The sequence below is a fragment of the Amphiprion ocellaris genome, chromosome 16 (assembly GCF_022539595.1).
Source record: "Amphiprion ocellaris isolate individual 3 ecotype Okinawa chromosome 16, ASM2253959v1, whole genome shotgun sequence".
In the NCBI taxonomy this organism is placed as follows: domain Eukaryota; kingdom Metazoa; phylum Chordata; class Actinopteri; family Pomacentridae; genus Amphiprion; species Amphiprion ocellaris.
The window spans coordinates 19,363,488-19,377,323 of NC_072781.1; the positions used below are offsets into that span (position 1 = coordinate 19,363,488).

At 38.9% G+C, this 13,836-nt stretch overlaps 1 protein-coding gene across 3 annotated transcripts; it reads right to left on the reverse strand.

Moving 5' to 3' along the window:
- Positions 1-218: 218 nt before the first annotated feature.
- On the reverse strand, positions 219-11,854 carry si:ch211-117n7.7 (Monoacylglycerol lipase ABHD12-like). Of its 3 annotated transcripts, none has more exons than XR_002746507.3 (13): positions 11,519-11,853; positions 7,385-7,500; positions 7,187-7,292; positions 6,921-7,040; positions 6,745-6,775; positions 6,601-6,646; positions 6,163-6,292; positions 1,435-1,472; positions 1,264-1,343; positions 1,090-1,172; positions 915-989; positions 648-769; positions 219-529 (listed from the first exon to the last, which is right to left on the reverse strand). XR_002746507.3 is itself a non-coding variant. In XM_023277113.3 (13 exons), exons 1-13 carry the CDS (start codon positions 11,599-11,601, stop codon positions 508-510), a joined length of 1,056 nt encoding a protein of 351 aa, XP_023132881.1. In that variant the 5' UTR covers positions 11,602-11,851; the 3' UTR covers positions 219-507. The 3 variants fall into 3 exon arrangements, 1 of the variants encoding a protein (XP_023132881.1); XM_023277113.3 differs by having other exon boundaries at positions 911-989; positions 11,519-11,851; XR_008604385.1 differs by having other exon boundaries at positions 502-529; positions 883-989; positions 11,519-11,854.
- Positions 11,855-13,836: the final 1,982 nt, after the last annotated feature.

Sequence of the window (13,836 nt, forward strand, 5' to 3'; positions counted from 1 at the left end):
TATCTAAATGCTGTCTTTAGTCAGTAGTCAAAGCAACATAATTTCAGACTTTTTTTTCTAAAACTGCACTTGTGATAAGAGAGAAAACTACTCTCCTTGAGTTATTCTGAGCTATCACTGTCACCTAAACACCCGAAGCCTTGGATTAACAGTATGATTATGTGGTATTAAACAGTAGATGAGCATTAGCATCATAGAACAGCAGAGGGCACCTACTGTCTTATCCTCATTACACTTCAAATTTTAATAATAACAATGATAAAAATCAGCAGTTAACAATCTTAAACAATTGTCATTCACTTAAAAACACACTTTGCAATCAATTCCTGAGTGGTATTTCCTAAAATAACAAACATTCAACACATTCAAAATTACATTTTCTGGGTTCATAAAATACATGACATATTTATGCAACACAGTCAGTATACAAAGGAAATCAATTAAAAGAGATTAAATGAAAAAAGTGCAGCTCATCTCCAGATTTCTGCTTCAGTCATTTTTCGGACATCACAACGACAGCACAAACCTCCTGTAGAGGAGACATGATGAGTACACATGCAGAAATGAAACTGATCATTAACCAGACACAGATTTGTTAAGTATAGACAGTAATTAGTTTAAGGACTGTCACTGAAATGTTTTCTCACTTTATGATGTCGGGCAGACGGGGGTCTCTGTATAAGCCGTTGTGTAGATATCCCAGAGAACCCTCAAATGTCACCAGCTTCACTCGCTCTGTAGTCTGGGCACTTGCTGCAACCTCATACATCTAGGAGAGTAAAGGCAAAACAGTTCAGTAAAACTAAGACAAGAAAAGTTCCTAGAGGAGACACTTAATCAGTTAAAGCTATAATGCAAATACTGCTTTCAGTTTATATTAACTGAAAAGTAGCCGTCTGTGCTGGAATACCTGCTGAACAATCGGAAGAGGAACCATGTGATCGTCCTCTGAATGAAGGAAAAGTATTGGACTTTTCATTTTCTTCAAACTGCAAAATAACAAAACCATATCAAGACATTGCATTTTACTAGTTATACCAATAAAATTATTCATCAGTTAAGATTCGACTGTTTTGTATAACAACTTACTTCTCTTCAGTAGGAAAGACAACTTTATTTTCTGCCCATGGTTCTTTGAAAAGGTATCCAACGCCTGGGAATTTCCAGTAATACTTTAAACACAAAGAAATAAACAATATAGTTATGTGTGATGCAAGAAATAAACACACCAAATATGACAAGTTTTAGGTTAGATGAGTCTACCCAAAAAAAAGGATTAATTGGAATCTTCTGTCGAGCACTATTGAATGCACCTTCCAGGATCACACCATCGAAAACCACACCTGAAGAGAAGAGGAAACAGTCATCGTACTGAGATGTTGGCAGTCACATCCTTCTATATTTCTGACAGATTTCACTGATAGTAAAACCTACCTTGCTGAACCATTTTGACTGCAGTGTTGGTGGACACTCTGCACAGAAACATAGAGCAACATGTTCAGTTTGTCTGGTTTGCATGTCAGCTGTTAGTGATGTTGGCAAGTTTAACGTGGCTGGATCCCTGCAGTGCTTTGTGGCAATTTGTTTAATTCATACCATAAAAATGAATCAAATAAAAAATGAGTTGAAAGTTTTGTTGGCGATTTTTAAAATTAAATCACAAATAGAGAATTGTCTCTCGATTTAATTTTTAATTGTTCAAGTTTTAGTTTGCTACTTAAGAATTACATTTTTGAACAAAAATCAAAAATTACATATACACCACCAGTCAAAAGTTTGAACATACCTTCTCATTGAATGGTTTTTCTTTATTTTCACAACTATTTACATTGTAGATTCTCACTGAAGGCATCAAAACTATTTATGAACACATACACTATATTGCCAAAAGTATTCACTCACCCATCTAAATAATTAGAATCAGGTGTTCCAATCACTTCCATGGCCACAGGTGTATAAAATCAAGCACCTAGACATGCAGACTGCTTTTACAAACATTTGTGAAAGAATGGATCGCTCTCAGGAGCTCAGTGAATTCCAGCGTGGAACTGTGATAGGATGCCAGCTGTGCAACAAATCCAGTCGTGACATTTCCTCGCTCCTAAATATTCCACAGTCAAGTGTCAGCTGTACTATAAGAAAGTGGAAGTGTATGGGAACGACAGCAACTCAGCCACGAAGTGGTAGGCCACATAAACTGACGGAGCGGGGTCAGCGGATGCTGAGGCACATAGTGCCAAGAGGTCGCCTACTTTCTGCAGAGTCAATTGCTACAGACCTTCAAACTTCATGTGGCCTTCAGATTAGCTCAAGAACAGTGCTTCAGCAGAGAGCTTCATGGAATGGGTTTCCATGGCCAAGCAGCTGCATCCAGCCATACATCACCAAGTGCAATGCAAAGCGTCGGATGCAGTGGTGTAAAGCACGCCACCACTGGACTCTAGAGCAGTGGAGACACGTTCTCTGGAGTGACGAATCACGCTTCTCCATCTGGGAATCTGATGGACGAGTCTGGGTTTGGCGGTTACCAGGAGAACGATACTTGTCGGACTGCATTGTGCCAAGTGTAAAGTTTGGTGGAGGGGGGATTATGGTGTGGGGTTGTTTTTCAGGAGCTGTGCTTGGCCCCTTAGTTCCAGTGAAAGGAACTCTGAATGCTTCAGCATACCAAGACATTTTGGACAATTCCATGCTCCCAACTTTGTGGGAACAGTTTGGAGCTGGCCCCTTCCTCTTCCAACATGATTGTGCACCAGTGCACAAAGCAAGGTCCATAAAGACATGGATGACAGAGTCTGGTGTGGATGAACGTGACTGGCCTGCACAGAGTCCTGACCTCAACCCGATAGAGACTGAGAACCAGGCCTTCTGGTCCAACATCAGTGTGTGACCTCACAAATGTGCTTCTGGAAGAATGGTGAAAAATTCCCATAAACACACTCCTAAACCTTGTGGACAGCCTTCCCAGAAGAGTTGAAGCTGTTATAGCTGCAAAGGGTGGACCGATGTCATATTGAACCCTATGGATTAGGAATGGGATGTCACTTAGGTTCATATGCGAGTCAAGGCAGGTGAGCGAATATTTTTGGCAATATAGTGTATGAAATTATGTAGTAAACAAAAAGTGTGAAATAAGTAATAACATGTTTTATATTTTAGATTCTTCAAAATACCTACCCTTTGATTTGATTACTCCTTTGCACACTCATGGCCTTCTCTCAGTGAGCTTCACGAGGTATTCAACTGGAATGGTTTTCACTTCACAGGTGTGCCCTGTCAAGGTTATTTTGTGGAATTTCTTGCCTTCTTAATGTGGTTGGGACCATCAGTTGTGTTGTGCAGAAGTCACGTTGGTACACAGTTGACAGCCTTATTTGACAACTGTTAGAATCCTTATTATGGTGGGGTGGGGCGTTCTGGTGGGGGATGGGGTGGGCGGGCTTGGGGTTTGGGTGGCGGGTGGGTCCTCGTGCCCCAGGCCGCCTCGGTCGGTCTTGGCGCACTGGAGGTGTCGGTAGCTGCTCCCTCTTGTTCTCTGGGTCCGCGTGGTTCACGGTGGCCCCGGTGGCTCTCTGGGGGCGCCGCCCTGTGGCTCCTGCGGCCCAGGGGGAAGGGGTGCCCTGTTGGCTTAGCCCTGCCTTGCCGTGATTGCTGTTCTGGGCTTCGGGGTCCTTCACACTTGCATGTTTGATCAGGTTTCGCAAGCTCCTGCCGAGTCCCATTGTCAGCGATTGATCGGACTCGCCAGAATGTGCTGAGACTCTCTCCAGAGTCTCTACCCTAAACTCATTCTCTCTTTCACTAGTATCCTCTTCCAGCCTATTCTATTCTATACTGTCAAGACATCCACAATTATGGTGTTCAGTACCGTTTGTTTATTTATTTATTGAATCTCTTTTTCTTTTGTGTTGTTTTTTGTTGTTTCATTTTTTTCTGTTTCATTGATGGGCAGTTAATAGTTGGGAATAACATACCACCTCACACTCTTTAATTGTGATAGCACCACCTGTTAGTTTCTATCCCTGTTCGTCCTGTCCAGTCTTTGTTTCCCTTGTACATCACTGCCCTCCCTGGCTCATAATAGGGAATTCTAATAAAGAATGTCTGCTTAGCTTTCAGGGAGGGCTGGTGATGGTCACACACATGCACTAAATATTAAAATATTTGGCTGCAAGACTAAAATATGCCTCAGTCTCATATAATGTTGACACCCCTTTTGTGGAGTTAAACAATGAGAATAAATGCAGACAAAAAAAAAAAAAAAAAGGTGAATGGATGGTCTCTACATGCATGGTTCCCCCTTGTGATGCATGGAGGAGGAGGTGTGATGGTGTGGGGGTGCTTTGCTGGTGACATTGTTGGGGATTTATTCAAAACTGAAGGCACACTGGGCGCCTGTATAGCTCGACGCGTTGAGCGGGCGACCCACGTACAGGGGCTGGTCCCTGATGCAGCTGGTCTGGGTTCGAGTCCCGCTCGTGGCCCTTTGCTGCATGTCTTCCCCTGACTCTTCTCCCGTTTTCTGTCTCTCTCTCACTGCGCCTATCCAATAAAAGCCGATAAAAGGCCAAAAAAGTAACTTTAAAAACAAACAAAAAAACTGAAGGCACACTGAACCAGCATGGCTACCACAGCATCCTGCAGCAACATCTCATCCCATCCGGTTTGAGTTTAGTTGTACCATCATTTTTTTTTTCAACAGGACAATGACCCCAAACACACCTCCAGGCTGTGTAAGGGCTATTTGACCAAGAAGGAGAGTGATGGAGTGGCGTGTCGGATGATCTGGCCTCCACAGTCACCTGACCTAAACCCAATCCAGATGGTTTGGGATGAGATGGACCGCAGACTGAAGGCAAAAGGGCCAACAAGTGCTCAGCATCTCTGGGAACTCCTTCAAGACTGTTGAAAAACCATTTCAGGTGACTACCTCATGAAGCTCATGGAGAGAATGCCAAGAGTGCGCAAAGCAGTAATCAAAGTAAAGGGTGGCTATTTTGAAGAATCTAAAATATAAAATGTGTTTTGCCTTATTTCACACTTTTTGTTTACATTATTCCATATGTGTTCATTCATAGTTTTGATGCCTTCAGTGAGAATCTACAATATAAATAGTCATGAAAATAAAGAAAAAACATTAAATGAGAAGGTGTGTCCAAACTTTTGACTGGTAGTGTATATTGCACATTTATATTCCTATGTTTTGCACTTTTGGTTTAAGTGTCAGCCACTGACCACCCCAGTAGCACAATCACTGTAAGTATGTAGCACATCTGACTACACAATAATTTACTGCTACCATATTCTCCATGAGTTTGGAGACATATATGAAAATTATTCATAGACTAAAGCCACAGGCCAGTGTAATGTTGTTCAAATTATGGAGTAGCAGCCTTCAAATATTTTTTGGAGCATGACTCTCCTCCCATTCATGAAAGAAAGACAACATTATTATAGTAATGTTATATAAAATATATAGTTTGCAGCATTTTAATAGTACTTAACACCTATAAAGTCACTCATAAATTATTGTGAGGTCAGATACACTACGTTATATATAAAGTGACTGTGCCACTGGGTCTGTGTCTCACTGTAGGCTCCCTTGGGTGCTAACGGTGCAGTCTAACCACAAGTACAAAACACAAAAATGCAAAACTAGGACACTAAGTCATTTTTTATTGTGTACAAAAATCTAATTCTGAAGCAACATCACAACCAAAAACAATTAAACGCTAAACTAAGAGACAACTATTTGTGAAAACCACTTGTGAAATAATTGCAATAAAATGGACAATGAAAGTTTAAACTCCATTTTTTATTCGATTCATTTTCATGATGCAAACTGAGCAATAAACTGCAAAGTGTTACAGACGGCAGCTGTGTGCTAACCACTTCAGTCAAGAAGATACCATGTATTCTACTGATGACAGAAGCCGATATTTCTTTTACCTTTAGAAAAAGACTACGCACCTTTGGAAAAAAAAATGCCATTGAAGTGTAAATGTCGCAGCCTAATACCTCAGAGTTAATTATAGTCAAATGATGAGCATGCAATATCTATTCAAAACAGTTGCTACAACAATAACCTGTGTCATTTTTACTTGTATAAAAGTGTGCCTGCATGAGTAAAATGCAGCAGATCGAGAGTCTTTTCTTACATACCCAGTGCCAAGAGAGTGTCCCCAGAAGACGACTAGGCTGTTTCCACTGCGTGCTTTCACCCAGTTGTACACACACAGGGCATCAGTGGTCAGACCAGCTTCAGTCGGCTCCCCAGTGGAGTCTCCAAAACCTGCCAATGTTTCTTGCATTAATTCCTTCTCACTGACAAATAACGCAGCTGCTGTTCACTGCCACAAGGTGGCAGTCACTAAGAGGAAAACCTGCACTGACACTGACCTAAAGTTGAACTGTTGTCTTTTGACTGCCTTACAGCAAATAACTCATCAATCAAAACTATATTATTCTACATTGATCATGCGACTGCAAATGATAGTAAATCATTGTAAGAAGGATGTACATTACAATCAATATGGAGGCAAAGGAGCACAGAGATGGAAAATATGTCACTAGAATCATAAATCTTTCTCCTGCACCAACCTCTGTAGTCAGGCACCAGCACGTGATATCCAAGCGCACTCAATACCTGTTGACATGTAACGTTTATTTGTCATCAGAATGGCAAGCAAGTTTTTCATATCAGACCTCCAGAAGATTAATATGTTTGTGTTGGCGATTACTCACTTTTGCCACTCCCACCCGATGAGTGGCTGCCCTGTAGGAAAGATTAACAAACATAAGTGCCAACAAATCATGTTATTCTAAAAAAAAAAAAGAACATAGAATATGTCCAGCAGTGTGGAGCCTTTACTCTCCGCATTTTCACGAACCAACTGCAATAAATGCATTATTTATCATACCTTGTGCCTGTGTTCCCGTGAAGATATATGAAAACTGGACTTCCATCGCTTAAAGCATTCTCATACCATGGTAAGTCCTTCCCTTGTGCCTCTTTCCACCGACTTTCAGGAACAGTGTACCTAAGCCAGTTCAAAACAATGCATCGCTTAGAGATACAGCTGATAATGGGATCATTAAAAAACAAGCATTGTCCTTCGGTATAAGTCGTTTAATATCTTTGTTAGGAAAACAGAAGGAAAAAAAATTTCTCTTGGCTTATACTCACCATACACCGAGGGAAATTCCCTCCTCTGATGTTAAGTACATGTTGATGGTGTGATTAAGGGAGAGATCAGCAGGTCGGCTGAGGTCAACAAAGAACGGCACTCTGACTACAAACAGGGAAAGAAGAGAGGAGTTTCTTTTCTGGTGAGCAACTGAGGATTTACAGTACGTCCAAGAAGCAGAGAGGATATTCACTCACCCCGGTGAGTGTAAACAAAGTGCTGGATTAATTCTGGGAGCATTATGTAGGAGACAGGCACCAAAATGAAGACAACAAAGAGGACCAATAAGCCCCTTTTTAGCCCCCAGCGGGACCTAAAAACAAGCAGAGAGAGAGAGAAAAGTAATGTTACTACTGACCAGTGTACTACATGAAGTATCTTGTGGAAAAATTATTGTGTTTGAATTTTTAGAACTAAACCAAACACAACCAACTACAGTAGTGATGGACGATTACTGGCAACATGATTAGCATCGTACAAAATGAACACTGACAGGCATGACATTTTTCCAGTTTTGTCTGAATAAATCTGGTATATTTTAATGTTGAAGTAGTTCTCTTATTTTTCCCGGTGAATGTGTACATTTCCAAAACGTATTTTATGTCTGCCAGTGGGCCATTACGTTAAGAGCAAGTATAATAATATGGTAATTCCTCTCCATCAGAGACTTGATATTCTCTGCAATTAGGTGGAAAAATATGTGCATATATTGGCATCAGAATTCAAAAATGAATTTGAAAATATTGGCATATTTGATGTAGGCAACAAGCCAATATCATGCATCCCTGACTATGAGCACTATGCATCACCATCATGTAATTTCTAACAATTATAACTGTTAATAATTGGTGCGCTACTTTGTGCTATTTGTGCAAGCGTCACAATGTTAAATCAACACGACAGCAACACTGGAAAACTTTTTGCTCCCACCATCCCACTTTATCCACTACATCTAACTTTAGTTACACCTCTGCAGAAGTTTAGGATGACTCAGCAAATGTGAGGTGTATCAAGTGCGAGGAGGGTGAGTGGATGACTTTGTTTAGTGGTGCAAAAAGAACCACCTGCAGCAGCGTTCAGGCAAAACCTGAGAAACAAATGTCAGTCCTCAGAGAAGCACTGAAGGCACTGTGAACCCAGTGCAGCAGATTGCACAAAGGAATGTATTCTCAAACCCGCTTGCATGAACTGAGCTGCTCCGCACATGTCCTACCAGGATGTGGTGGCAGCGTTAATATAGAAACATTAATATGGAAGAGAAGAACTGAACGATCTAATCAAGAAGGCAGGCTGTCGTTGGAGTCAGTCTAGACTCCCTGGAGGCAACGGCAGAAAAAAGGATGCTGTTCAGACTATTGCCAATTAATGGACAATACATCCCACCCCCTCCATTAACACTCTAATCAGCCAGAAGAGCCCTTTTACTTGGAGACTGATCTCTCTACATGGCTCAAGGGAAACATATAGGAGGTCATTTATTCCACAAGCTATCAGACTGTCTAGAGGTAACACCTTTACATTACCATTCCCTTGCAAACCTTTTCTAAAAAATATGTTCAAAAGCTCATATTAGATTTTTACTGAATGCACAACTGCAGCATGATTTAATGCAACCTTCGGCTTACTTTACTCTAGAGAACAGCTGTCTGCTCATTTCACGCAAATGTTTTACTAATATAATCAATGTAATTGTAATACTTTACTATTCTGAAAATTCCTGGTACTACTTCGTAACACGTTACAGTAAGAACATGTTTTCCATTTAGATTTCTTGTTCATCCGTACATTACATACACAATGTATATTTTAAATCGTTTTATAATTTACCAACATGTCTATATGATGTGTATTACATGCTAAAAGACATATCACACATGAAATAAACAGTCAACATCATGGTTGAAACTTGAAACTGCAGTGTACTGATGACAAACTCAAGGGTTCAAAAGCACAAATATAGACTTCCAGGGTTTCATGTGGAACAAAAGTGAGGGACCAATCCTGTCAACTTGCAGGGTGGAGATTTACGTGTGGTTATTGCAGCTGAATTATTCCAATAGTACGTCTTGCCGCTGTGCAGCATAGAGTATTGTTACTGTGTTTAAGCAGAGCCATAGTAAGATGGCGTGCTGAAGCAGTGGTTTAGAGGTAAATCTCAGCTATTTTAAGGCAGTAAGCAGAAGTAAAACTTTGCAGTAATATGTAACCGATTGACATTGATGAGTGTTCAACAAGTGGACGGGGATTTAAAATGTTAACTCTGTGAACCACTTGCAGGTTCAGATATTTAGACCAAAGTACAGGAAGGTTATACTAGATGCATTTAATATTCGCACTGCACATTTGCTCCATGCCCTCTCCTACTCTACATTGCCCTATTGCAAGTTTGCCTACATCTATCTTTCGGTCTATTTATCTATGTCAGGGGTGTCAAACATGCATCCCGTGGGCCAAAAACAGCCCTCCAGAGGGTCCAATCCGGCCTGCGAGACGACTTTGAAAATGTGTAAAAATTACAGAGAAGACACTAACTGCAAATTGTAAATTTCTAAAACTATAAATTTAGAACAATTTCTAGACCACGACAAGTTGCTTTGATCATAAAGTAAATACTAGATTGTTCAATGTTCTTTTGTCATTTTGTGTCTCATTTTTGTAATAGTTTGTCTTGGTTTTGTTGTTTTTTGTCTTGTTTTTGTCTCATTTTTGTAATAGTTTGTCTTGGTTTTGTTGTTTTTTGTCTTGTTTTTGTCTCATTTTTTTGCTGTATTCTCGTTTTTGTCTCTTTGTGTTTCCTTTTTGTCTCAATTGTGTTTTTTTGTCTTAGTTTTGTCATGTTGTGTTTTGCTTTATTCATTGTTTTGTATCTTTTTTTGTCGTTTTGGGTTTTTTGTCTCGCTTGTGTTTTTTGTCTTATTTTCGTGTCTCTTAGTAACTTTTTTGTCAAATTTTTTGTCCCTTTTTTATTTTGTTTCATGTCATTTGTCTCATTTTTGTCAGATTTTGTCGTTTTCGTGTTTTTGTTGGACTTTTGCCATTTTGATCGTAAAGTAAAATACTATTGTCCAGTTTCAGATCCCTGTGACTAAATAAATGTTAATAAATGTTGTGTTCCTTTGTAGACACTCTGTGATCTGTAAGTTGTAATGTGTAAATGATAAACTGAGGCATAATATTGTTGAAACTGAACAGGTTGCTCATAATGTTTAGTGTAAAAAAAATCAGAATGTGCTTTTTGCACTAAAACAAAGGAAAAATGTAAAGTTATTTATAGGTTATTATGCTCTGATTTTGAAATCTCATTGGACTGAATGTGGCCCCTGAACTAAAATGAGTTTGACACCCCTGATCTATGCACTAAGCCATAGTCTACCATAAGCATGGTTGCTGGGATGTCACTCCCATACATGTCAGACATACAATCACACTCGCATTCACACCTACGGACAATTTAGAGTTACTAATTAACCTCAGCATGTTTTTGGACTGTGGGGGGACACGAACCAGGGATCTTCTAGCTGTAAGACAAAAGCGCTAACCACAGTGGTGGGTATATACATAGATTTAAATTCAATTGAATGGTATTACTTTTTAAAAGTCGATTTGAGGGCTTCATCCTCCTTAACCCTCATGTTGTCCTGCGGGTCAAAATTGGCCCGTTTAAAAGTTTGAAAATGTGGGAAAAAATATATATTTTCACAGTGAAACTTCTGATGTCCACATGTTCAACATTTTTGGTAACTCTTTGAACATTTTTTGGTGGAAAAAAAAGAAATGTTGGGGGATTTTTTTGAAATAAAACTTTTAAGGGAAATTTTTAAGGAATTATTGGAATTTTCTTCCTGAAGGTTTTGCATATTTTCAGACATTTGGGGAATGTTTTTGCAGAATTTTGGGATTTTTTTCAGACAAGGAAACAATATTTTTTGGTGCCTACATATGAGGACAACAGGAGAGTTTATATTCAGAAGACGTCCACTGTTGAAAAATACATTAAATCTCCGCCACAAATTGATGCAGAAAAGGCACAAATTGTTACATGAACAACCACCAGAATGCACAAAATTGCGTTTGAGGAAGAAGACGAGAAAAACCCGACTTGTATAGCAGACCTAGGCCACTGTTTGTGTGTTTAATGTTCAGCCGTAATGTACACCTATGCTTCTATACCTTTAACTTTACAAAGTTATGACAAAAGTTATGCTAAATTATTCCTAACAATGTTTAACTTTGTGACTTGACCCTTAAACGGCATGTTCAACTGGGTAAACTACTCTCATAACCATTAAAGCTAAAACAAACATTGTAGTAAGGTAGCCGCTGTAACTTACGGTTCCGCCTTCTTCCTCTGGGGTCTCCCGGTTCTCTGGCCGTCCCTGGCTGAGCTGTCCTGTTTACCGCTTCTCCTCTTCATCCTTGACCGTCGGTGCTATCTGACAGAAATATAATGTGATGTGAATATAACCGTCCTGCAGTCTAACTGCACCTTTGACCAAGTCTGATCGAAGTGCAGATTTCCTAGGTGGGTTTTAAGGTAACACCGCCTCACTGATCACAAAACACATTAAAAACAGCACACACTGCACTACATCTAAGTATTTATACAGAATTTATCTGCACCATTTCACATATATAAACCGACACGCAAATATACCAGTCTCTCTCTCTGTGTGTCTCATACATGAGCAGTATAGAATGAGGAAACTCACTGGTCACCCTTCAAAGTTCAGACGAGGCAATAACTACGAACAGTCTAGAGGCGGAGATATGACCCCAATAAAAGGTATTTACCCCTCTCAAAGACTTCACCTTTTTTTTCTTTGTCTTGGTCAGTATAATTTGCCTTTTTAGACAACAGTTTCTAAATAATAATAATAATAATAATAATAATAATAATAATAATAATAATAATAATAATAATAATAATAAGTTTCATGTCAAAGTAAAACCAGTTTTCTACAACGTAATGTCTATTAATTAAAAATATAAAAATTAAAATAAGTGATTGCGTAAGTATTCACCCTTATCAAGTCAGAATTTAGTAAATGCACCTTTGGCCACACTTGAAGCACTGAGGCTGTGTGGGCAGATCTCAATCAGGACATTGTAGTTTTACAACATCCTTTGCAAAACTGCTCGAGCTCTGTCAGAGTAAGGTTACTCTAGAACATTCACCTTGTTATCAACTGAACTTCTCTTGTAGGTTCCTGAAGACTTTTCACCTCTCACCCAGAATAAACAATCACTTCAGGTCACATGACTAGTGGCTCATTAACAACCCAGGACTCACAGCCTTCAGGTGTGAGTTGTTGTGAAGCCAGATGATCCGTAAACAAAGACAGCAATCAGGTGATGGGGCACATCAGTTTACTGCCATGTTAGAAGTGGCTCATGATGTTAATGATGGTAAAACTTTCTAGGGAGTGATCTAATCACTGCACTATTGATATTAGGTAAGGGATTTTGCAAACCCCCTCCTCTGTTTAGAGAGAGCTGTTCCAGTTTGACACACATGGCTTCCTTCACTCCTTCCAAACCATCTGTCCTCTCTGTCCAAAATGCAGACATTGCTGTCCTCAAAGGAATGTCCTTTATCATTCAGATGCAGTGATTATGTTTTCTGTAACTCCCCATCAGTAAGTTAGAACTAAAGAAGCCTCTTGGATGAAAGTGAGACGTCTTCAAGAACCTATTGGAGAAGTCCAGTTGATTTCTACTAAAGCTCTATGATTACCATGACTGAAAATCTACATAAACACATTGTCCTTCAGCATTTTCTTGTATTTTGTCGCATTTATTTTACGCTGTACCTTTAAAAGCCTCCCAGGGTCTGCTGCTTGGAAGCATCCTTGCATTGTGACGCTGCCACTGCCATGTTGCGCAGTGGGGAGAGTGTTTGTGATGATGTCCACTGTTTGGTGTCCAGCTTACATATTGTCTACTCTGATGGCCAAAAAACTCCCCCTTTGCTCTCATATATATATATATATATATATATATATATATATATATATATATATATATATATATATATACATACATATATATATATATATATATATATATATATATATATATATATATATATATATATATATATATATATATATATATATATATCACAGTTTTATTTGATTATTGACTTATATTAGATGTGATCTTTGCATACTGCAAGATTTAACCCTCTGAAACTCAAGCATTGATGTTACTGATGTATTTTTTCCGTTTTAAACTGTTTTTAAGAAAATAATTACACTTTTTAATTTGGGGGATTTTTCAGGATTTTGTGAAAATGTCGCAAAATTGCAACAGTCTTAGTGTATGCAAATATTCCCATTTCATTTTTAACAAAGTCCACAGATGATTTGGCATTGATGATTCAATAATATCAAAATATGTATCTTACAATGAATTGTACTAATATGAAATTTTTGAATACACCACAGTAAAATGCTAATTAACTTAACAAGTCAAGACTGTAATTACAATCCATGCTAGAATGCACTTCCACACAATAAAAAAAAACTGTAAGAAAATCATTTTATTATAAATTTCTTTTTTTTTTTTACTTGCAAAAGTGGAATTTTACTATATCAGTCCTCTACAATTTGTTCATATCTACATTTTGGACTTTGCTTCAACATCATAA

Bases quoted from the DNA above. Each gene is read 5' to 3' on its own strand.
- si:ch211-117n7.7 (XM_023277113.3), bottom strand. From the start codon at position 11,601: ATGAAGAGGAGAAGCGGTAAACAGGACAGCTCAGCCAGGGACGGCCAG. The intron at 7,293-7,384 runs GTGAGTGAATAT...CCCTGTTTGTAG, and splicing joins CTTTGTTTACACTCACCGGG to TCAGAGTGCCGTTCTTTGTT. The intron at 1,473-6,162 runs GTATGTAAGAAA...GTTTCTGTGCAG, and splicing joins GGACACTCTCTTGGCACTGG to AGTGTCCACCAACACTGCAG.